The sequence below is a fragment of the Schistocerca americana genome, chromosome 3 (genome assembly GCF_021461395.2).
Source record: "Schistocerca americana isolate TAMUIC-IGC-003095 chromosome 3, iqSchAmer2.1, whole genome shotgun sequence".
Taxonomy (NCBI): domain Eukaryota; kingdom Metazoa; phylum Arthropoda; class Insecta; order Orthoptera; family Acrididae; genus Schistocerca; species Schistocerca americana.
Window position 1 is genome coordinate 224,720,852 of NC_060121.1, and position 24,159 is coordinate 224,745,010.

General features: G+C 39.7%; 1 protein-coding gene across 1 annotated transcript in view; it reads left to right on the forward strand.

Moving 5' to 3' along the window:
• LOC124605987 (protein-L-histidine N-pros-methyltransferase-like) overlaps window positions 1-21,313 on the forward strand; it is a 133,929-nt gene extending 112,616 nt beyond the window's left edge. Inside the window, exons 4-5 of the mRNA XM_047137951.1 lie at window positions 11,433-11,614; window positions 20,798-21,313. Of these exons, the coding sequence (XP_046993907.1) occupies window positions 11,433-11,614; window positions 20,798-21,012 (397 nt within the window). The 3' untranslated portion in view covers window positions 21,013-21,313. The remainder of the gene's footprint in view (window positions 1-11,432; window positions 11,615-20,797) is intronic.
• The last annotated feature ends 2,846 nt before the right edge of the window (window positions 21,314-24,159 follow it).

The window sequence follows — 24,159 nt, forward strand, 5'->3', positions numbered from 1 at the left end:
GCGGCGTGGCGTAGCTGCCAGGCTGCGTTTTACATGCAGGCGAGACCCTCCGGCCTTAAAAGTGTTTACACCGTCGCAGGCATATTAGATGGCGGAGCCTCCCGGCAGGTTTTACTGCGCGGCTGTCTTAATGCGCGCGCCGCCTCCTCCGCGCACTAAAGTTGTCCGCGTAAGGCGCTGCCATCAAATTAAGCCGCCCCGCGGGGCCCACTACTGCAGTAACGAAGGCTGGCCCGCGCCGGCCAATCAGCGCTAATGCACGCCAGGTCCGGCCGGCCGCCGTCTTGTCTCCTGTCTCGCGTCGCCCCAGTTGCGACAATTACTGCCAGAGTTGCGCTCGTGCTCTTAGCGGACTTGAGCGGGCCAAACTTCTACCTTCCGAAGGTGCGCGGTAACTGGCCGCGTGAAACCTGTAGGGCTGCGCGGAAGGGACCTGTAACTGCGTGCGCGGACAAGCAGAAAATTTGGCGGCCTACCAGAGTGAAAAACTGTCATTTTCTAAATCTACATGGATACTCTGCAAATCACATTTAAGTGCCTGGCAGAGGGTTCATCGAACCACCTTCACAATAATTCTCTATTATTCAAATCTCGTACAGCGCGCGGAATAAACGAACACCTATATCTTACCGTGCGAGCTCTGGATTCCCTTATATTATGATGATTATATAGATCGGTGTCAACAATATTTTCGCATTCGGAGGAGAAAGTAGGTGACTGAAATTTCGTGAGAGGATTCCCCCGCAACGAAAAACGCCTTTGTTTTAATGATCACCACCTGAGATCCTGTGTCATGTCAGTGACACTCTCGCCCCTACTTCGTGATAATGCAAAACATGCTACTCTTCTTTGAACTTTCTCGATGTACTCCGTCAACCCTATCTGATAAGGATCCCAGACCGCGCAGCAGTATTCTAAAAGATGACGGACAAACGTAGTGTAGGCAGTCTCTTTGGTATATCTCTTACAGTTTCTAAGTGTCTTGTCAATAAGCCTTCCCCACAACATTTGCTGTGTGTTCCTCATAATCTAAATTTTTTTGTAATTCCTAGGTATTTGGTTGAATTTACGGCATTACAATTTGATTGATTTATCGTGTAATAGAAATTCAACGGATTCCTTTTAGCACTCCTATGGATGAGCTCACACTTTTCGTTGCCAATTTTTGCACCATACAGGTATCTTTTCTAAATCGTTTTGCAATTTGTTTTGATCTTCTGATGAATTTACTTGTCGAGAAAAGACAGCATCATCTGCAGACAACCTAAGACGTCTGTTCAGATTGTCTCCTAAATCATTTATAAGATAAGGAACAGCAGAGGGCTTACAACGCTACCTTGGGTAACGCCAGAAATCACTTCTGTTTTACTCGATGACTTTCCTTCAATTACTTCAGTTACTGCGAACTGTGACCTCTCTGACAGGAAATCACGAATCCAGTCGCAAAAGGCCGCAGCTCGTGGTCGTGCGGTAGCGTTCTCGCTTCACACGCCCGGGTTCCCGGATTCGATTCCCGGCGGGGTTAGGGATTTTCTCTGCTTCGTGATGCCTGGGTGTTGTGTGATGTCCTTAGGTTAGTTAGGTTTAAGTAGTTCTAAGTTCTAGGGGACTGATGACCATAGCTGTTAAGTCCCATAGTGCTCAGAGCCATTTGAACCATTTGAAGCAGTCGCAAAATTGAGATGATATTCCCTAAGCGCGCAATTTCACTACAAGCTACTTGTGAGGTACAGTGTCAAAAGGTTTCTGGAAATCTACAAATACGGAATCAATTTGAAATCTCTTGTCAATAGGACTCAACACTTTGTGCAAGTAAAGAGCTAGTTGTGTTTCACAAGAACGATGTTTTCTAAAGCTGTGTTGACTGTGTGTCAATAGACTTGTCTTCGAGGTAATTCATGATCTTCGAACACAATATATATTCCAAAACCCTGCTGCATATCGACGTTAACGATATGGGCCTGTAATTTAGTAGATTACTCCTACTACCTTTCTTACAGTGAGAGTCAGCTGCCCTTACTGTTGTGTTTTATGCAACCTGCGACGCATTCAAATACTACACGCAAGTTTTTCATATTCTTTCGCTTGCTATGCCCGAACCTTTCATTGAGTCGTCAGTTTTTGACTGGTTTCATGTGGCCCATCACGAATTCCTCTCTCGTGCCAACCTCTTCATCTCAGAGTAGCACTTGCAACATACGTCCTGAATCATTTGCTGAATGTATTCCAGTCTCTGTCTTCCTCTACAGTTTTTGCCCTCTACAGCTCTCTCTAGTGTCGTGGAAGCTATTCGGTGACGTATTAACAGATGTCCCACCATCTCGTCCTTTCTTCTTGTCAGTGTTTTTCATATATTTGTTTCTTCGCTGATTATGCAGAGAACCTCCTAATTTCTTATCCTATCAGTCCACACTACATCACAAAAGTTTCGATTATCTTCTGTTCCGGTTTTCCCACAATCCATGTTTCGCTTGCATACAATGCAGTGCTCCAAACGTACATTCCCAGAAATTTCTTCCTCAAATTAAGTTCTATAGTTCTATGTTTGACACTACTAAACTTCTCTTGGCAATAAATGCCCTTTTTGCCAGTGCTAACCTGCTTTTTGTGTCGTCCTTGGTACGACCACCGAGGATTGTTTTGCTTCCTAATCAGCAGAATTCCTTAACTTCATATACTTCGTGATCACCAACCCTGATGTTAAGCTTCTCACTGTTCTCATTTTTACTATTTCTCATTAGTTCCGTCTTTCTTCGATTTACACTCAATCTACATCATGTACTCATTAGACTGTTCATCACATTCATCAGAATCTGTAATTCTTCTTTTTTTCACTGAGGACAGCAATGTTGAACAGTATTGGCGAAGAACTACATCCCTGCCTTACACTATTTTTAATGCGAGCTCTTCGTTCTTTGTCTTTCAGTCACACTGTTTCCTGTTGTTTCTTGTACATATTTATATTACCCATCTTTCCTTATAGCTTACCCCGCTTTTTCTTAGAATTTCGAAAATCTTGTACCATTTGACACTGTCGAACGCTTCGTCCAGGTCTACAAATCCAATGAACGAGTCTTGATTTCTCTTTAGCCTTTCTTTCCATTCTCGACCGCAACGTGAGAACTGCTTCTGTGGTGCCTCTACCTTTCCTAATCCAAACTGATCGTTATCTAACAGTTCTTCAATTTTCTTGTTCATTATTGTATACTATTCTTCTCAGCAACTTGAATGCATGAGCTGTTAGGCTGATTGTGTGATAATTCTCACACTTGTCAGCACTTGCTGTCTTTGGAATTGTGTGGCCGATGCTTTTCTGAAAGTCAGATGGTATGTCGCCGGATTCATACGTTCTACACACCATCGTAAATAGTCATTCTGTTTCCATTTCCCCGAATGCTTTTAGAATTTCTGATGGAATGTTATCGATCCAATCTTTGATCTGAAGTCCTCCAAAGCTCTTTTAAATTCTGATTCTAATACTGGATCCCCTATCTCTTCGGAATCGACTCCTGTTTCTTCTTCTATCACATTAAACAAATCTTCCCCCTCATAGAGGCCTTCAATGTATTCTATCCACCTATCCGCTCTCTCCTCTGGATTTAACAGTGCAATTCCTATTGCATTCTTAATGTTATCACCCTTGCTTTTAATGTCACCGAAAGTTGTTTTGACTTTCCTGTATGCTGAGTCTGTCCTTCCGATAATCATTTCTTTTTCGACACCTTCGCATTTTTGCTGCTGCACTTCTTATTTATTTCATTCCTAAGTGACTTTTATTTTTGTATTCCTGAATCTCCCTAAACATTTTTGTACTTCCTTCTTTCATCGATCAACTTAAGTATTTCTTCTGTTACCCATGGTTTCTTCGCAGTTATCTTCTTTGTACCTATGTTTTTCTTTCCAACTTCTGTGACTGCTCTCTTTAGAGCTCCCTTCAGATGTATTGCCTACTGAGCTATTCATTATCGCAGTACCTGTAACCTTAGAGAACTTCAAGCATATATCTTCATTCCGTAGTACATCCATATCCCACCTTCTTGCACATTCGTTCTTCCTGATTAATCTCTTAAACTTCAACCTACTCGTCGTCATTACTAAATTGTGATCTAAATTTATATCTGCTCCTGGCTACACCCTTCAATCCAGTATCTGATTTCGGAATCTCTCCCTGAGCATGATGTTATCTAACTGAATTTTTTCTTTATCTCCCGACCTTTTCCAAGTATACCTCCTCCTCTTGGCATTTTCGAACAGAGTATTCGCTATTACTAGCTGAAATTTATTGCAGAACTCAATAAGTCTTTAGCCTCTCTCATTCCTACTACGAAGACAATATTCTCCTGTAACAATCTCTTCTTCTCCTTTCCCTACAAACGCATTCCAATCTCCGATGACTATCAGATGTTCATATCCATTTACTTATTGTATTACCTGTTCAATATCCTTATATACTTTCTCTGTCTCTTCATATTCTGCTTCTGGCGTCGGCATGTATACTAGAAATTGTCGTTGCTGGTTTGCTGTCTAGTATGACGAGAATAACCCTCTCACTGAACTGCTCACGGGAACTTACTCTCTGAACTACTTCCTATTCGTAACGAATCCTTACCCTGTTTAACCATTTTCTTCTGCTGTTGATATTGTCCTATACTCATCTATTATTCATACAGGAAAAATAAACAGGACTGTTTGTAGGAAATTTAATGTAGTTAAACTTTGTACTCGGATACGTTTTCGCTAGAGGCCGTGGTTTTCGAATTACCCAATAAAAACGCATAAAAGTGATCTTCAAACACGTTTCTCGTGAATAACTCGAAAACCGTGTTCTCCAGTGAAAACGTATCCCGGTACACAATTTAACCACATTAAATTACCTACAAAAAGATGCAGTTCATTTTTTCTGTAGAAATAATAGTTAGCACGTAGTTAGCGAGGGTATATCAAAATTTCGCGTGTGGTTTTTGAATGCTTTGCGGGTTGCATAAAATTGATCGGAAGGGGCAACTGAATCACCCTGTAGACTGAAACTTCCTGGCAGATTAAAACTGTGTGTCGGACCGAAACTCGAACTCGGGGCCTTTGCATTTCGCTACCCAAGCACGACTTACGTCCCGTCCTCACAGTTTTACTTCTGCCAGTACCTCGTCTCCTACGTTCCAACCTTTACAGACGCTCTCCTGCGAGGAGAGCTTCTGTAAAGTTTAATTCTGTAAAGTTTAATTTTATATTTTTAAACCAACAATTCACGAACAAGCAAGCAGCGTGAACAGCTACAATACAGTGGTGCAAAAAGTATGAATTGTTTCTCCAAATCCAGTCTTTTTTTTCGTATTGCTTCACGCAAAGGGCGTTCAACTTGTAGGTAGCTCTGCGTATTGCACTTTCAACCCTATAATAAGAACTCGTGGTGCACTAAGCCGTTAGAATCCAAGAACGTTTCACATTTCGCCGCAGCTGCCGAGCTCTTTTGAACATTTCACATTCACCCTGTCGAGCTTATTCGATCCTGGCGATCCAAAATGCTTGCGCTCTGACGATCGAGACTTAGTATCGACTGAATATCCGTAAACCCATGTTCCATTACGTTCATGATACGTTTCAGTAATTCTGCATCGTTGTTAGCTAAGCAACTTTCATTCTCCGATGGTTTCTTTTTCGAACTTCAATAATTTCGAATCTACCTTTTCTGTCATATCCTCCATGCCCAAAACTTCCGACAAAATTTCACGGCATGAACCAATAGATATAGAACATCATCCAGAACTTCTTTGATTGTGATACAGTGACTGTTAATAATCATTTCTTTCATTTTTTCCACAGTTTCATCAGCAGATTATGTGCTGGAAAGCTTAGGGCACTCGTGATCTTCATGAACGGCCTTGTTCGAAACTCTTAAGCCACTTCAAAACCTTTGTTTTACTCATAGCAGATTTTCCAAATGCAGTATTTAACGTTCAAAAACTTTTCGTCGCTTTATTCCCTTCTTATACCAACATTTAATATGAACTGATCCATTTTTATAGAAAATAAATAATTGCTGATGTTGCCAAAGCATTTGTGACCCTTTTGACACCTGACGCCAGACTGATTATGCCATATGGCTAATACCATAGAGATAGACTATTAGTTGCACTCTTTAACTTGATCCTCTTTGGTCAGTGAAAGTCGGCTGACGTCGTGCCATTCCAGAATGTTTATACTAGCTGCCATTGCTCGTAGTAGAAGTAGCCTTTGTAAATATAGTGTTGATTCATGTGACTTGTTCTGTATAGTGACTATTAAAATTATGTACAGAAGTAAGCGAAGACTCTTAAGTATGTATCCAGGATTTTACCCAAGGTTTAAAGAGGACTTTAAAAAGGCTCATGTTTTTTTTATTTGTTCTGAAAACATATTTATTTATTTCTTAATTTTCTGCAGACAATTTGCTTTTCGGAGAACTTTATACAAATAGTATTTCGTCCATAAAATTAAGCAAGAAAAGCTTTTCTTAAGAAAGTGTGACATGTATTCGTATATATAACAAATACCCCAATGCAAAGTTAAATATTTCTTTATTTGGTAATATAATTTCACTCTATTGCCAGACAAATTAAATTTCTAATATAAAGTATTGCCTGTTTGCTAACAAAATACAGCTGTCTTCTAATACAAGACTCACTATAACAGAGGAAGAATCTTGACTTGTGTTGAATAACTTGTAAAGTTAAATGGGTCCAAAACTCTATTGACAATAGCTATCTTTCTTCGTACTACAATCTTGTATTTAAATTTAAAGCGTACATAAAACCAAGTCAGAATTCCTTCAGCACATCAAAGCTTCTCAAGTTCTTCAATTCAACATCAAATTTCAGTAAAGTATCTTTCATTTAATCAAAATTCTTCAGTTTCTTTAAGTGATCAAGAACAAGATTATTGATTCAAAAGTCAGATTGAAACTATAGCAATCAAATTTATTTAAATCCGAATACACAGTTATTGTGAGCTACAGTTTTAGGATCTTAACATTGCTTTACATGTTGATTTCAACTAGACTTCTGATATAAGCGACCTCATAAAGAGTTTGTATTTATTCGTAATATCATAGTTATACACTCTTTAATACTAATAAACTCCTCTACAATACAACATATATTGTCATTTATATGTTCTTCATTCAGAAATCCTCTGTGGTTGTGATGGTTGGACTCACCGTTCCAAGATATTATGAATAAGACATGTCACAGTGGAACATTGTTCTTCTGATAAAACTTGAAGTCATGATATATCACTGTTTATGCACAGATGCATAGTACGTATTGTTGATCACTAGCCACCATCTGATGTAAATATCACTGAACTAAGCATATTGGGAATCTTCCTCAAACCAACATTAAAATTAAATATTGTCAGACCAAGAAATAAAGAAATATTCCCAAACTCAAGATAAGTACTGTTACAAAAGTAATGAAAACAATTTTTATATCATTGTTTCTAAAAATTAGAAAATTACTGTTTGATGGCAATTATAGAACATTTGAAAAAGAATAAAAACTACTAAACAAAAGGACATGAGTAAAAATAATCGTTATGTGAATGATTTATATAACAATTATCTTCACATGAAGGCAGCAGGCAAATTGTAAAATGAGTTAACCAGTTTAATTAAAATATTTTAATGCAGCACAACAAAATGAAATTATTATTTCCTTATGCTATCCATGTCACATAAAATCAGAGTATTCATTGAAGATTAGATAGATATATCACCTAAACAGGTATTCGTTTTACATGAAAGATGGACTTCTTATATAATTAATTATTTAATATATATTTGATGTAATTCAAATTTGTGACTACTTTTCTTAATTAACATTAAATTTATTTATGTGCATGTACGAGTATAATCACCACAAAACTTCATTTGATAACTATAGTAAAATCTTTGTTTTTTTCCTCCTCTTGCAATGGCATTTAAATATTCTGTTGTAAAAGGAAGAGGACTATGTACTGATGTAGATGCTAGTTTTGTCAGTCTTTCATTGCCCATTGTTCTCTGTAATTAAATCTTCACTTTTGTCATTGTGGTCAGTTTTCTACAATGAAACGAGTGAAGACTTGACATTAATGCTAGTCTGGTCAGTCTTTCATTGCCTATTGTGTTCGCCTTTCCATCGTAGCGGTAAAGGTCGTCCAGAGAAACTACGGAGCGGTATGAACTATGAACATATGAAATAAGTATTAGGAGGTGGGGCAAGGGTGAGGGAGTTAGCAATGTATCGCATATGTTCGAAAGCTGCATTACGAGACTCTAGTTGAGTGTGCCCTATTCTAGCATATTGCTTCTGTGTATTGAGTCCTTATCAGATGGACCTGACGGCATAAGTCGAGAGGATCGAGAGATCAGAAGGCCTGGATCGAACAGGTCGGTATGTCTCATCGAAAGTGTGGTACGGATACTCAGAAAACGTGTGGGAATCGTTCAATGAAAGGCATATGTTCCAGAGAAAAATGGTGGGATATTTGGAGAACCAATATTCCAAGTGCAGTGTGCAACAATTCTGCTGCCTGCATCGTATTATGTGGCAAAAATAGAAATCGCAAGAAAAAGAAGTTAGAGCGCATGCGGAGACATACAGGAATTTTGCTTTCCTTCGCTCCGTACGAGAGTTAATTATGATGTTGTTATGCTTATTGCGTAGGTAAGAACAAATCCATCTTTTGTAATAAATGTTTATTTTGTTTGTAACCAAACGTGTTTCACCTGTTCGCACTAGGCATCATCGGGCCTCCATAAATAAGGAAACAATATGAAATTCAACAGACGGTGTAAACAATACCATTTCATTTCACATTGCACTTAGGTACGTGTACACTTATGTATGTGTATGGCGAACACAGTATGTCACGTGTCCGTGTGTGCCGGCCGGAGTGGCCGTGCGGTTCTGGGCGCTACAGTCTGGAGCCGAGCGACCACTACGGTCGCAGGTTCGAATCCTGCCTCGGGCATGGATGTGTGTGACGTCCTTAGGTTAGTTAGGTTTAATTAGTTCTAAGTTCTAGGCGACTGATGACCTCAGCAGTTAAGTCGCATAGGGCTCAGAGCCATTTTTGTGCCCGTGTGTTTGCATGGAATAAACGATTTCAAGAAGGTCGGGTGTCGTTGAAAGACAGCAGTTGGCCAGGGCGGGCTCGTCGTGTCATTAACCCTTCTGTCATTGCTGTGGTGGATGCTGCCGTCAGAAATGACCGACGGCGAAAGACATCCGGCTCATGTTCGGCATCAGTCACGGTACCGCTGATGCCGTGATGGAAGAGCATCTGAAGTTCCAGAAAATCTGTGCGCAATGGGTCCTCCACAGCCTGACGGAGGAACAGAAGTTAAAGAGAATGTCGGCATCACTTCAGCGACTGGAACGGTATCACGCTGAAGAATACCGTTTGCTGTCTCGTATTGTCACTGGAGATGAAACATGGCGTCATCATTTTGAGCCAGAGAGTAAGCGTCATATTCAACCATGGAGACACATGGATTCACCCTCACAGCAAAAATCCAAAGCCGTGCACGCCACCTCTGGGAAAGTCATGATCTTTTTCTCTGACTGCAAGGGTCTGCTGCACATTGACATGAGTGCCTTCATTAAGTGCTTTCAGTCTCCTTCAAATCTTCTTGTTGGTCATTCATTCCACCGCAACACAGTCATAGCGCTGTGTGCAAGATTCGATTTGTAAAAGGATGCTTTGACACAAATCTTGCATGTTTAGTTGTGATGCGGTTGCTGCGTCTCCACGTGTTTCTTGGTAGCTGCATGTCTGAAGGTGGTACAGTTGGGATAATCTGACCCGCTAGGCCTCGTGATTAGATTAGATTAGTTTTTCGTTCCAGTTCTATCAGTGAACTGATAGAGTTTTTTATTGGTTACAGAAGATCACTTGAGACAAATGTGGAGAGGGTTTGTCGGAAGAGCAGAAGACGGCAGTGCCATACCCCGATTTCCCAAAAACTTCGCTCGGTGAAAAAGGAGTCAAAATAAGCGAACACGTGGCTCAGCTTATACGTAAATACTTGACCTTTTGTGAGAAAACGACCGTCAACATTTTCGAAATACTTAAATGCTTTTTAACGCGCTATAAGCTAACCCAGTTGGTGGCATAGTGGTTAGGATCGCAGTCTCTCAATTTTGCGTCCCGTGTTCGAAACTCCATTACTGTTTTCATTTATGTTATTTTTTCATTTATCTACCCATATCCGTAGAAGGTTACTACACGAATGTTTCTTATCAGGTTAGGGGATACAAGGGAGTTATATTAAATGTAAAATTACAACTGGGTCTCACAATAATCGTCATGCGTTTATCACATAATAAAGTGTGTTTTGTATTTTCAGGGGTTACCATTTTTTTAACTCCTCATATTCTTAAATTTCATTGTTAATTCTTATATTTTATTCTTATTTTTATTCTTATTCTTCAGGGAGATTTAGTGCAATCGCCTGGGCGATATTGATCGTAGAAACATTTGAAGCAGAAATTCCGAACACCATGAGCATCGCGAGAAGGCAACTTTGTCACAGCGACATTTATTCCTATTAGTCTCACTCTGAAAAGAAACGTCGCTAACATTGCTGAAGATTTCACGCTTTGGCAATAATTTCGCGGCAAACTACGCGTAACGGATAGCTTTTCCAAAAACTGGCGCTTGCAGCATCAAAATTCACTCAGGAATTTCACAGAAAACAATTTGAAATAATTTTTCCATTCATTTATCGTATTTGTTTAATTCATCTAGCAGACATACAATTAGTAGACGAAAACGACAACGTTATTTCAGTATACACTGGGAAGCATTTGCGTAGTAATCTTCTACGGACGTGGGTAGATTAATGAAAAACAAAAATAAAACTAATAATCGGATATTCAACATGGGGCGCAAAAGTATGAAGCCGCGACGCTAGCCACTTTGGTCGACGTGTTTACTTTCTAAAAGGCACAGTACCTCGAAAAGTTTGATCGTAAATGGTTCAAATGGCTCTGAGCACCATGGGACTTAACTTCTAAGGTCATCAGTCCCCTAGTACTTAGAACTAATCAAAACTAACCAACCTAAGGACATCACACACATCCATGCCCGAGGCAGAATTCGAACCTGCGACCGTAGCGGTCTCGTGGTTCCAGATAGTAGCGCCCAGAACCGCTCGACCGCCCCGGTCAGCCTTTGATCGTAGTTTTCTCAGAAACGGTCGAGTATCTACGAATAAGCAGAGACACACTTTCGATTATTTTGACCCGTCTTCCACTGACCGAAGTTTCTGGGAAATCGCGAAATGGCACTTGCCGTGTTCTCTTCGTGAATAGGTCACAGTGATTTTCCAGCCCCTTGCCTCTCCAAAAGACCACGTCTCTCCTCCTTGTGTTTTTTTTCTAGTTTTATTATTGTGTGCAACGTGTCCGTAGGCTGGTGGAGGCGGACGAGTGGCCGTACCTGGAGCTGCGGCCACACGTGATTAGCGCGCTGAACCTGCTGGACCGCTGCGACCGTCCGCTGACGCTGCTGCGGCAGCTGCGAGAGACTCTCAGGCCCGGGGGGCGCGCTCTGGTCGCGCTCGTGCTGCCCTACCATCACTACGTCGAGACAGGTGTGCCAACAACGTAACAGTTACCACGGTTAACGCACTAGTAATTACACATGCCGTACATTATTTATAATTGGCACAGTACTGTTTGCGATCCCTCTTCTCCAGTGCTTATAGTCAAATGTGTTCTGAGTAGTGATAAGAAAAATGTAGATCCAATGCTGAATGTCAGTTTTGCAGACTTTCTTTTTGTACCTATCTAGTGAAATTTTAGCATACTAATTAAAACCCTGGAATTTAGTTTTATGTGGAAATATGCACTATGTGATAAAAGTATCCAGACACCCCCAAAGACCGAGCGGGGTGGCGCAGTGGCTAGTGCACTGGACTCGCATTGAGGAGGACGATGGTTCAATCCCGCGTCCGGCCATCATGTGATTTCCCTAAATCGCTCCAAGCAAATGCCGGGATGGTTCCTTTGAAAGGGCACGGCCTACTTCCTTCCCCATCCTAATCCGACAAGACCGATGACCTCGCTGTCTGGTCTCCTCCCTCCCAAACAACCCTACACCCCAAGAAACATAAGCATAAGTTTTTCATGCTAGGTGCATTGTGCTGCCACCTACTGCCAGGTAAGGTACTCCATATCAGCGACCTCAGTAGTCACTAGACATCGTCAGAGAGCAGAATGGGGTGCTCCGCTGAACTCATGGATTTCCCACGTGGTCAGGTGATTGGGTGTCACTTACGCCATACGACTGTGCGCGAGATTTCCACACCCCTAAGCGTCCCTAGGTCCACTGTTTCCGTTGTGATAGTGAAGTCTAAATGTCAAGGGACACGTACAGCACGAAAGCGTACAGGCCGACCTCGTCTGTTGACTGACAGAGACCGCCGACAGTTGAAGAGTGTCATAATGTGTAATAGGCAGACATCTAGCCAGACCATCACACAGGAATTCCAAACCGCATCAGGATCCACTGCAAGTACTATGACAGTTAGGCGGGAGGTGAGAAAACTTGGATTTCACGCTCGAGCAGCTCTTCGTAAGCCACACATCACGCCTGTAAATGCCAAACGACGCCTCGCTTGGTGTAAGAAGTGTAAACACTGGACGATTGAACAGTGGAAAAACATTGTATGGAGTGACGAATCACGGTACACAGTGTGGCTATCCGATGGCAGGGTGTGTGTATGGCGAATGCCCGGTGAACGTCATCTGCCAGCGTGTGTAGTGCCAACAGTAAAATTCGGAGGCGGTGGTGCTATGATGTGGTCGCGTTTTTCATGGAGGGGGCTTGCACCCTTTGTTGTTTTGCGTGGCACTATCACAGCGCAGGCCTACATTGCTGTTTTAAGCACCTTCTTGCTTTCCACTGTTGAAGAGCAAATTGGGGGTGGCGATTGCATCTTTCAACACGACGGAGCACGTGTTCATAATGCACGGCCTGTGGCGGAGAGGTTACACGATGATAACATCCCTGTAATGGACGGACTTGCACAGAGTCCTGACCTGAATCCTATAGAACACCTTTGGGATGTTTTGGAACGCCAACTTCATGCCAGGCCTCACCAAGTCATATCGATACCTTTCCTCAGTGCAGCACTCCGTGAAGAATGGGGCGCCATTATCGAAGAAACCTTCTAGCTCCTGATTGAACATATGCCTGCGAGAGTGGAAGCTGTCATCAAGGCTAAGGGTGGGCCAACACCATGTTGAATTTCAGCATTACCGATGGAGGGTGCCAACTTGTAAGTCTTTTCAGACAGGTGTCCGAATAATTTTGATCACATAGTGTACTTGTTACAGAGATACTGTAATTCTTCAGACTGTAAAATTCGGATCTCTGACCATCTATTTGCGTATACCATTAAAAAAACCACACAAAAGTATTTTTTTGTGTGATAAATAGTAAAATGCTGCAGGCTTTATTTAGCGCAATAAAATAAAGAAGGGGCATAGAACAACACTTAAAGAACTGCAAAAATAAATGTTACATAATAATATAAATTAAAAATTTCAAATGATTTGTGCCTTAAATCTTGGTTTAAACATCATGGTCCCAGAGAACCCCTCTTTGTAGCACACTGTGCAGAAAGGTAACCCTGAGATTTAAGGGTTAAAAAAGATCGAATCATTAGCATGAGCGGCATGGGATCATCATACTGACAGGTTGCACAGACAACTAGCAGTAATGCAGTGACTGCACACTGAGTAGTGGCAAGAAGGACGAGACAATTTTATGGCAAGAACAGTAGGCACATATCCTGACAGAAAGACTGCTTGGTTATACAGATGGTGACTGCTGACATATGGGCAGAGGTTATGGGCAGAGTACCCCCACACCATATGTGTAATTGCTGATTTTGGTGAGGAAAGAAGCAGAAAATTTGTTGACTGTGCGTAATTTCATTCCTTTATGAAACATTGAATAATTTTCTGGAGCAATTCCACATGTAGAGAAAGTATTAATAACATATTTTGTATGGTAAGAGTTGTGGTTGGTGTTCATACCATACAGCATCCTGATGGCTGACAGTTTCTACCTAAAGATGCCGAGATTTGGAGCCCTTGCACTCACTGGCCTGACTGCGTGTTATGCTTTACCAAATACAATAAATTTACCTGAAGATGGATTTTTAACATCCTGAAACTGGTCATGATGAGTAATCTTTAGTACAACTGAAGCAGATCTCTTTGAAGCAATTAATTCTGCTGTATAGATAATGGCTTTCTTGGCCTTCAAAATATTACGTATACTAACAACAGCTACACAGCTCTTTTATTCCCTCATTGAGTTTTCTGTGAACATTCAGCAATTATTTGAAGGTAATGCTAGTGTTAAGAAATATAACTAAAACTAAACTATACCTGAACAGGTCTCAGAAGCCCCAATGCTATTGGCCGACTGCCATGTCATCCTCAGCTGATTGGCATCACTGGATGCGGATATGGAGGGGTATGTGGTTACCACACCACTCTCCCAGCTGCTGTCAGTTTTCATGATCTTAGCCACTACTTATCAGTCAAGTACCTCCTCACAAGGGCTGTGTGTACCCTGCTTGCCAACAGTACTCGGCAGATCTGGACGGTGACCCATCCAAGTGCTAGCCAAGCCAGACAGCACTTAACTTCCTTGATCTGATAGGAACTGGTCTAACCATTTTGGCAAGTCTGTTAACTGATATATCACTTGGAACAACAATAGCCTCTAATATCCACTTGCCTATAAAGGCGCAAAGTGTGCAGTCATAAAAATATTTGATTACCTCCTTCATTCACTAAAGTGCTGGCAGATGATGAGAGTTCTAGAAACAAATTGAAATCATTTCTACTTGACCACACCTAATCCAGTGATGCATATCAGAGTAGATACACTGTATGTACTTTGGTTACTTTTATTGCATTATGTTGTAGATTCAGGCTGAAACAAAAAAATCCTTGAAGAATGAGATTTTCACTCTGCAGCTGAGTGTGCGCTGATATGAAACTTCCTGGCAGATTAAAACTGTGTGCTCGACCGAGACTCGAACTCGGTACCTTTGTTCATATCAGCGCACACTCCACTGCAGAGTGAAAATCTCATTCTGGAAACATCCCCCAGGCTGTGGCTAAGCCATGTCTACGCAATATCCTTTCTTTCAGGAGTGCTAGTTCTGCAAGGTTCGCAGGAGAGCTTCTGTAAAGTTTGGAAGGTAGGAGACGAGGTACTGGCAGAAGTAAGGCTGTGAGTACCGGGCGTGAGTCGTGCTTCGGTAGCTCAGATGGTAGAGCACTTGCCCGCGAAAGGCAAAGGTCCCGAGTTCAAGTCTCGTTCGGGCACACAGTTTTAATCTGCCAGGAAGTTTCATATCAGTGCACACTCCACTGCAGAGTGAAAATCTCATTCTGGAAGCATCCCTCAGGCTGTGGCTAAGTCATGTCTCCACAATATCCTTTCTTTCAGGAGTGCTAGTTCTGCAAGGTTTGCAGGAGAGCTTCTGTACAGTTTGGAAGGTAGGAGATGAGCTACTGGCAGAAGTAAGGCTGTGAGTACCGGGCGTGAGTCATGCTTTGGTAGCTCAGATGGTAGAGCACTTGCCCGCAAAAGGCAAAGGTCCCGAGTTCGAGTCTCGGTCGGGCACACGGTTTTAATCTGCCAGGAAGTTTCAAGTTTCAAAAAAATCCTTGTTGTAAATAACCAGAGTCTATCCATGATTTCACAAAGAAGGTGTAACTTACTCATGAATCTATTGACACGTTCCACATCATGGCAATTTGTTGCGAAAAAAATACAGAGAACATGGAAAAAACTAAACTAAACTAGAGGCAGTATATATTCAAACTACCTTAATGGGGAAGTGAATAGCAGGCGTAGAATCACGTAGTTGTGTTGCATGTTTCAGCCCTCAGTACAATGCACTAGAATTACTAAACTGGTGGAATTGTAAAGTGTTACTCCATGAAGCACCATTCTGGTATTTATCTAACTTTGCGGAGATCATGATCATCAACTATTGGTATTAAATTATTATACTTACATTCTATTCATAATTGGTGCCTATCATCAATGTCAGTCTGAGGTGTGACTGCCACTGCCATAAGTACACTCTTGTATTCATTCTAGCCTGGAGCAAACAGCTTTCAAATAACTTGAGGAATTTCTTGGCAAGCTGGAAACATATGCTGTGTCATTTCATGATGACTGCTGGATGGGGGCTGGTATGAAAGTATGTGTCTTACCATCACATTTCAGACATGTTCTGTGGGTGATAAATCAGGGGACCAGAAAAGCCAGTCAAGGATATGTGATATGAAATACAATGTGGGGTCATCCATTGTCCTGTTGAATATACCATTTGGTATCGCAGTCTCGAAACGTACAGGAACAGGTTTTACAATTGTTGCCACATTCTGTGATCATTCAGCCTCCCTTCAATAATCACAATATCAGTCCTATTGTGACATTAATAGCTCTCCGAACGATGATTCCAGGAGTTGGTGTGGTATAGATCTCGAGCATCACTGCGATTTGTGCTCTTTTGGCAGGCTGTCTACAGACATGTTTGCATTTAGCTGACTGGCACAGACAGAAATAGGAGTGATCTCTGAACACTGCAAGACACCACTCAGCATCCCATTTACCTCTGGCTCTTCACCATGCAAGTCACTGTTGTCTGCAATATGGTGTCAGTGGTAAATCACTTGTTGAAACTCAAAATGAAAACCCAGCTACCAGTAATCTGTTCCCAACAACTTGTGGTCATACCCTGCTTATAATCTCTGCCCAGGTTTCAGCAGCCATCATCTGTATATCCATCAGAGCCAGGCAACCATTCCAGTATGATACTCCCGAGCCCCCCTCGTGCTAATGATTCAGTGTTTTTTCATCCTTAAATAATGAGATGGCTTTTCTGTAATATATAATACAAGCAGAGAGGGGGAGAGGATAGGGATGGGGGGTTTCTCTGGGACTATTATGTTTAAACCAAGATTTAGGGCACAAACCATTTGAAATTTTTAATTTATGTTATTATACACCATTTATTTTTACAATTATTCAAGTGTTGTTTAAATGCTCCTTGTTTATTTTACTGCACTAAATAAAGCCCAAAGAATTTGAGCATTTATCATGCAAAAAACATACTTTTCTGTGATTTAAATAGCACACACACTTACACACACACACACACACACACACACACACACACACACAGACAGAGAGAGAGAGAGAGAGAGAGAGAGAGAGAGAGAGAGAGAGAGAGAATTGAATTTTACGTTCTGAAAAATTATTTTATCTTTGTAGCAAGTAAATTTCCACATAAAACTAAATTCCAGGGTTTCAGTTCCACTTGACAGGTATAAAAAGAAAGTCTGCAAAACAGACATTCAGTGCTTGGATCTACATTTCTTTTATTATTACTCAGAATGCATTTTACTATAACTAACATTTTAAGTATTTTATTAGAGAAACAGGCAGATCCCCATCACAGTAGTCCTGAAGTTCTTCATCTGAATGATGCTGTTGTTTGCTAGCACTGCCTATTGTAAAATCATCATCTTTTTCACCTATTTATTTATCTATATCACTTGACACCTTCCTCTATCAATTTCATTAAATTTGGAAAAGTTAAAACTGACAAATTCCTGTGAACACATTTTGTTCTAGATGGTACTGGACTGGAAAAAACAGGTATGTAGTTCACAGGGTATAGTATAGGAGACCCTAACACTTGTCAGTAACATGTGTCAGCAACAAACAAAGAAGGTAATAATGTAACTGCCAACAAAACACTGTAATGTTGGCAATTTAAGGAGGGTAGGGGGAGTATAGAAGCATTCCACCACAGCTGACCTTGGAGCACAAGTTTGAAAATTTTTGCACTTTCTGAGACACCACACCTTGTGAGTGAAGGGTTAAAGTCTGAAAAATGGTGATAAGTTGCATATTGTGTGTCCTGTGTACATGCTGTGTCGTGATCTTCACCATAATAAGGATAAAAATATGGATGAAATTTTAATCAGATACCACACAGGCATGGCAGTACTGTAGTATCATTTGAGCAGCGTTTGGTCAAGGAGTTCTTGATGTCATCCTGTCTATTTTGTCAGTGTATTTACTATGAAACTAATGTTCAGTCAGAATGATTATTGGTGACCAGTACTTTTGGTGCCACCTATGTACAAAACTGTGATTTTATTTTTAAGTTATCAGTCTGTTTTGATGCTGTGCTCCACCTTTCTCTACTGTGTGCTAGTATTTTCATGACCACAATAGCTACTACACATATTCTCTAAAAATTTTTCATATTGTAGTCTCTGTCTGCTCCATTCAGCATCAGTCCACAGCTCTTGGTCTAGTGAATAGCATTGCTGCCTCTGGATCGTGGCATCCCAGGTTCAATTCCCAGCCTGGTCAGGAATTTTCTCCACCCGGGGAGTGGGTGTTTGTGTTGTCCTCATCATTTGATCATCATTCAGAAGAAGTGACATGACATGACTATGAAAAGACTAGGACTTTGTATGGATGCTGATAAACGTGCAGTTGGGTGCCCCACAGACCATACCAAATATCATCCTTCCAGCATTATGTTAATTATTCTTGGATGTGATAGCTGATGTCCCAGTCACCTGCCCCTTCCTCTTATGAGGGTACACCATAGATTACTTCTGTCATGTACTCACCTATTCATTTTAGTACTTCATTTCAGACCTTCAGGCATTCTTTGATAGCAATAGATTCCAAATGCTTCCAGTTGTTCCTTTCACTTATTTCCAATTGTACATATTTGACTTCCATACCAGGTGAAAACTTTCCGGAAGGTCATCCTTAGTTCCATATCAGCATCTGATAACTATAGAGGTCTTTTACTGAAAAAAGTTTTCTTCACCTGTACTATTTCACTTATGATATATTCCTTGGTTTGAGCATCCTGTATAATCTTGCTTCCTGTGTTGGGGAGTACTTTAGTTACTTTCACTTCTGTGTCACTCCTGCTAAGTCATTATTGTCCATTCTACTATTATTCATAATTTTTGTCTATGTTTTTTTATTAGTTATCCACATCCTGTGCCAACTATCCTGTCAATTCCTTTAAAGAGGCCTCCAAGTATTCTTTACATGCTGCCAAATCGGTACATCATCTGTGAACCTAGCACTGGACTCTGTCCCCCTGATTATCATTTCCACTACCTTGTTTGTTTATTTCACACTTCATAATGCTCCAAAGTAGCTGTGCTCTGTTCTTGGAATTATTATTGCCTCCCTTCCAATCTCCAGAGAAATTCTCTGGCATACCTTGCAGGACTAGCATTCCTGGAAGAAATGGAGGTTGTGAGGGTGGGTCATGAATCATGTATGGATAGTTCAGTTGGTAGAACTGTCACCTGTGGATGGCAAAGGTCCCAGGTTTGAGTCCTGGCCTGGCACACAGTTTTAATCTGCCAGGAAGTTTCAAATCAGTGTACACTCTGCGCAGAGTGAAAATTCATTGTGGAGTATCTTTCCCTCTGTAGCTAATCCTCAATGGTAGAGTGCCGCATTGGTGCCATTTGACCATCAAGTGCACATAAACCATTTCTTATGGTGTTCACAATTGTTTTATGAAAGACAGTTGGATTTAGTAATTACCAGCCACTTTTCCACTATGTCTTTCTATTCTTGCTGGGAAAGTTACTGTGTGGGAGTAACTAAAGTTGAGCATCAGAATCTCTGGATGCCCCCAATCAATACTATCCGATGTGAAAGCAGTATTGAATAAGCTACAAGTAGAATATGAAAACACAGTGCTTTCAGGCAGCCAAATTCTCAAGTAGTCATATCAATATAAGTTACCTACACTTTGTGCCAATTATACTGTAAATTCCTTAAAATAGAAACCCCAGTATAATATATGGGATGTGCCCACACCTGACATTAACTTTGTTAGTGGTATTGAGTTGCTGGAGATGCATGTGTTAGCTTGTAACAGAGGATAAATAAAGTTATGAATTTCATCTATCAGTTTCATTTTTATGCATTTAATTTGATTTTCATATGTCCCTTGTGTCAGTGTAAGCTGTGATCGTCTGCAAACTCTGTTCCCTCAGTGGCGGTATTCCCATATACCACAACAGAGAACTGAATGGCTGGTAAAGTATAATAGACCAATTTTAGATGTAAAATTTGTTTAAATGTCGACTGCTTAAATTCCTTGCAGTTATTCAAAACTACAAGTACCTTTTTGTGCAGATAACAATTCTGATACAAGTGCCATGTTCTAAAAGTATTCCACATTTAGGTACTATGTCAAAGGCATTAGTTTCTATGTTATCTGAAATTCCACTTTTTTGCACTGAAATAAAAATTGTTAAATTAAAGAAAGAACTACAATTTCTAGTTGTAATTAAATCATATATGAAAATCTTCAGTACACAGCAGAAATAAGGTAGCAAAAAGTGAGTACTCATTTTATTCAAAACATAAAAGCATTCGAACAAAATTTTTGTTTTCATGTGTGATTTATTGAGATTTCACCTGTCATTCACTGTTATTTCATTAGATAAAACTCCATATATTATTCCAACACTTTGCGTGATCCTGTAATGCTTTTTTTTAAATCTGTGGTCTGTAAATATGTAGGCCTGTAAGATCAAAAGCTTCTTGTTTTTAATTGGTTATAATTTTTATTTGTTATGATCTCAGAAGAATCATTGTTTTTTACAGTTTACATTGTTTCCTTGATATAAAAGTATTAACATTAAGAACTGGTTTTATTTTTTGGAAGGTGGACAAGCAGATCATCGTCCAACTGAATGGTTACCCATCAAAGGAGAAACATTTGAGGAGCAGGCAGCATCAGCCATTGTTGACTTATTTGAACCAGCAGGCTTCCATGTTGAACGATGGTGCAGACTACCATATTTGTGTGAAGGAGATCTCAATCAGGCGTTTTACTGGCTAGATGATGCACTTTTTGTTCTTAGTGTATCCAACAGCTGATCAGAAAGTAACTTATGTGCAAAGGTGTTATTTATATTGTGTCTTCTTTAAGTGCATTGGAAATCTGCTCAGCAATAATAAAAACTTAAAACATTCCAATCAATGGTATATACAGTGCCTTTAGCAGTAAATACCACAGCCATGAATAAATTCAACTGTGTTCATAAAACTCAATGTCCTGAAGGTATTACATCACTTCTGTTGTTCCCTTAGGTGTAATTTTACATATCTGATAGTTAAAATCAACTAAAAGAATCAGTATATTATTGATACATCACATACAAGATGAGAGGCATGTTTTACAGATCCTCTTTTGTTATTTACATACATGTGTGAAATAACTTGCTGTAAATAAATATGAAATACATTCAGATTCTGTGGTGTTATTACTATGCCATATTTGATTCCCAAAGCCTATTTTCAAATTTCTATAACTTAAGAGTATCAGTGTAATAACCAGAGGGAAACTTGAAATACTCATCACTAGTAACAGAATGAAGAAATGAAATGAGACATGCTTCAGAAGATACAGTGAAAAGCTTGTAAACACATAAAAAAGAAACTTAATGGTGTAATTTAGCTTTTAAGTGTCATAGCAATTGACAAATGGCTGTCTGTTGATTTCACTGAGAATATAAAAACTTATTTCATCAAAATTTAAAAAAACACATATATCACTAAAAATAAAATGTGTGTGTGTGTGTGTGTGTGTGTGTGTGTGTGTGTTGTCACAAGAATTAGGCAGGCATATCATTTCCTCAGTCAGACTCCAGTGCAAATACTTAAGTAAAGGAACAAAACTTACACTTGAAAGATTATCCTCATATGTATGGGCAAGCTGTTATTTTAATCTTCCTATTTATAGGATGGTAGAGTGCATTGACTCATCGACAAGCACAGTGATAAAGCCTGCTGAACACTTAACCTTCTGGACAAAAAAGTCTTTCTTCTGAAACAGAAAATGCATGCCTCCCCCCCCCCCCCCCCTTACACACACACACACACACACACACACACACACACACACACGGCACGCTCATGGTGACTGTCCAGGTGCAGGGGTGTTAGTGATGGATAGATTTTGGAAGAATAGATCTTGTTATTTAATTACCTGCTGTGAGTACCAGCTATTTAATGGCAGTGAAGATGTTTTTATATGAAATATACAATAGGGTACATTCCCAATAATACATTAATGGGCCTTAATACTACAATGTTTGGCTTTACTGTACTGCGATTTGTGTCCTTCTGAAATGCTGTTTGTTACCTGTTAGTACTACTGACTTTTTTTAAAATAAAATTAACTGGACCACCTGAATAAAATATAAGTTCCAAAGACTAAAATATTTTTCTGGGATGCATAAATAGTGGCTATTTCAGGATCTCACCAAAAAACTTTGAAGAACCATTGGTCACAAACAGTGAATTATTTTTTGTTAAGGAATAGTTCCATTTTAACTTACCATTTGTGAGTTACATACATTATGGAGGTACGTTGCACATGGTCTGCAATGCACTGTTGCCAGCTATTACTTGGTTGTAGTTGCACTTCTAATTCTTCATTGTGCCTTAGCTGTTAATGATGATGATGGTGATGGTGGTTTTATGTGTGAGATTCTCTAAAGTTGCTAGATCCAAAGAAAACATGTGGAGGCATGGCTTCCTGAATGAAAAGACTCTTTTTGTGATTGTGGACACCTGCGCACTACCATTTACCTCATGCAGTTTGAACTGTGTCCAAAGAGCTGCAGTTTGGAGGACCTCTGCATGGCTAATCCCAACACAATGGTTGTGGCCAGCTTTTAATGTTAGTTTTTTGTCTGAAAATTCCAGTCTCATGTAATTTTTCCTTTTTTATCTGGTTTCCCCAGTTAGCATCATACAATGCACTTTATTCTCAGAATATACTAAAACCATACTTCAAGGTAAATAGCAAAATATTATCACCTGTTATGATGTGCTGAACTTCTAACCAGTTATTATGAGGAGTTGTTAACAAACTGAAAAACATTAATTTGAGAGATGTTGTTTTCAGTTTTCAGCTATATTCAATTCAAATATTGTTAAATATCTTGAAATAAATGTTTTAACAGCCCCAGTTTGTTTCTTCATTAATGTTCGTGGGTTAGGAATTAAAACTTATATCAGAAAAGGCATATGTGTAAATATACAAAACACACACACACACACACACAATACAACAGCAGTGTGCAGCAATATTAATTTTTGGTCACTATAGCAAGAAGAACTGTGCTTTGTTCAGATGAGGAAATGAAGAGTACCATGCTAACATGGCTTGACAAAAGGGCAATAGCATTTGTTTACTGAGGGAGTCATTATTGTAATTATGTTGAGAAATAATCAGTGTGTGCGTGTAGTATTTATAGATAAATCCTTGTAATATGTAGATTTGTTTTACTTTCTAACTCACCAAATGTTTAAACAAAAACTGTTGATGTTGTGATCAAAAATAGCCTTGTATTCCATTGAACAGTCAACAAATTCCATCTGTTAGAGAGGTTTTTATATGTGAAGTTTGAACCATCTTGAAGAGATATATTGAGAGACATTAGTATAACTATTGTTGCTGAAATGTGTGGAAATATGGTATGACGAGATATGGTGTGTGTATGCCGGTTTTGGGATATGTAAAAAGAGAAGGATCAGAGATTGGCTATTAAATTTTGTTTAAAACTGATTTTTCAGTGAGAAAAGTTTTGAAATGATGCTGAAGGTGGGTAGTCGGATAGAATAAAGTCAGAAAAGTGTGATAATGAATGATGTGCAATGAAAACTGCATGTGTGTCAAGTACATATTTAGTGATTATATTATTTCATCATCATCATATTTCAGTCTTTTATATTTTCTTGCTCTCCTGTTTAGAAACCATAGCATCAGAAAATCAAATGGCCACACGTTTCATTTGTTGATCATATGTCTAGAACCAAAACTTTGTCTTCTTTAATCACACTCAATTTGTGGAGTCATTTCATGACTATTTAGTGAAAGCAATAACAGTTTTCATGATATTTAAATGAAAAATAAAATTTTAAATATGAGATAACTGGGTCATAAAAGAGAAAGGATCATTTTAATGTAGTAGTCGTTCAAGATAACATAATATAGTACATGACAGTATCTAGAAA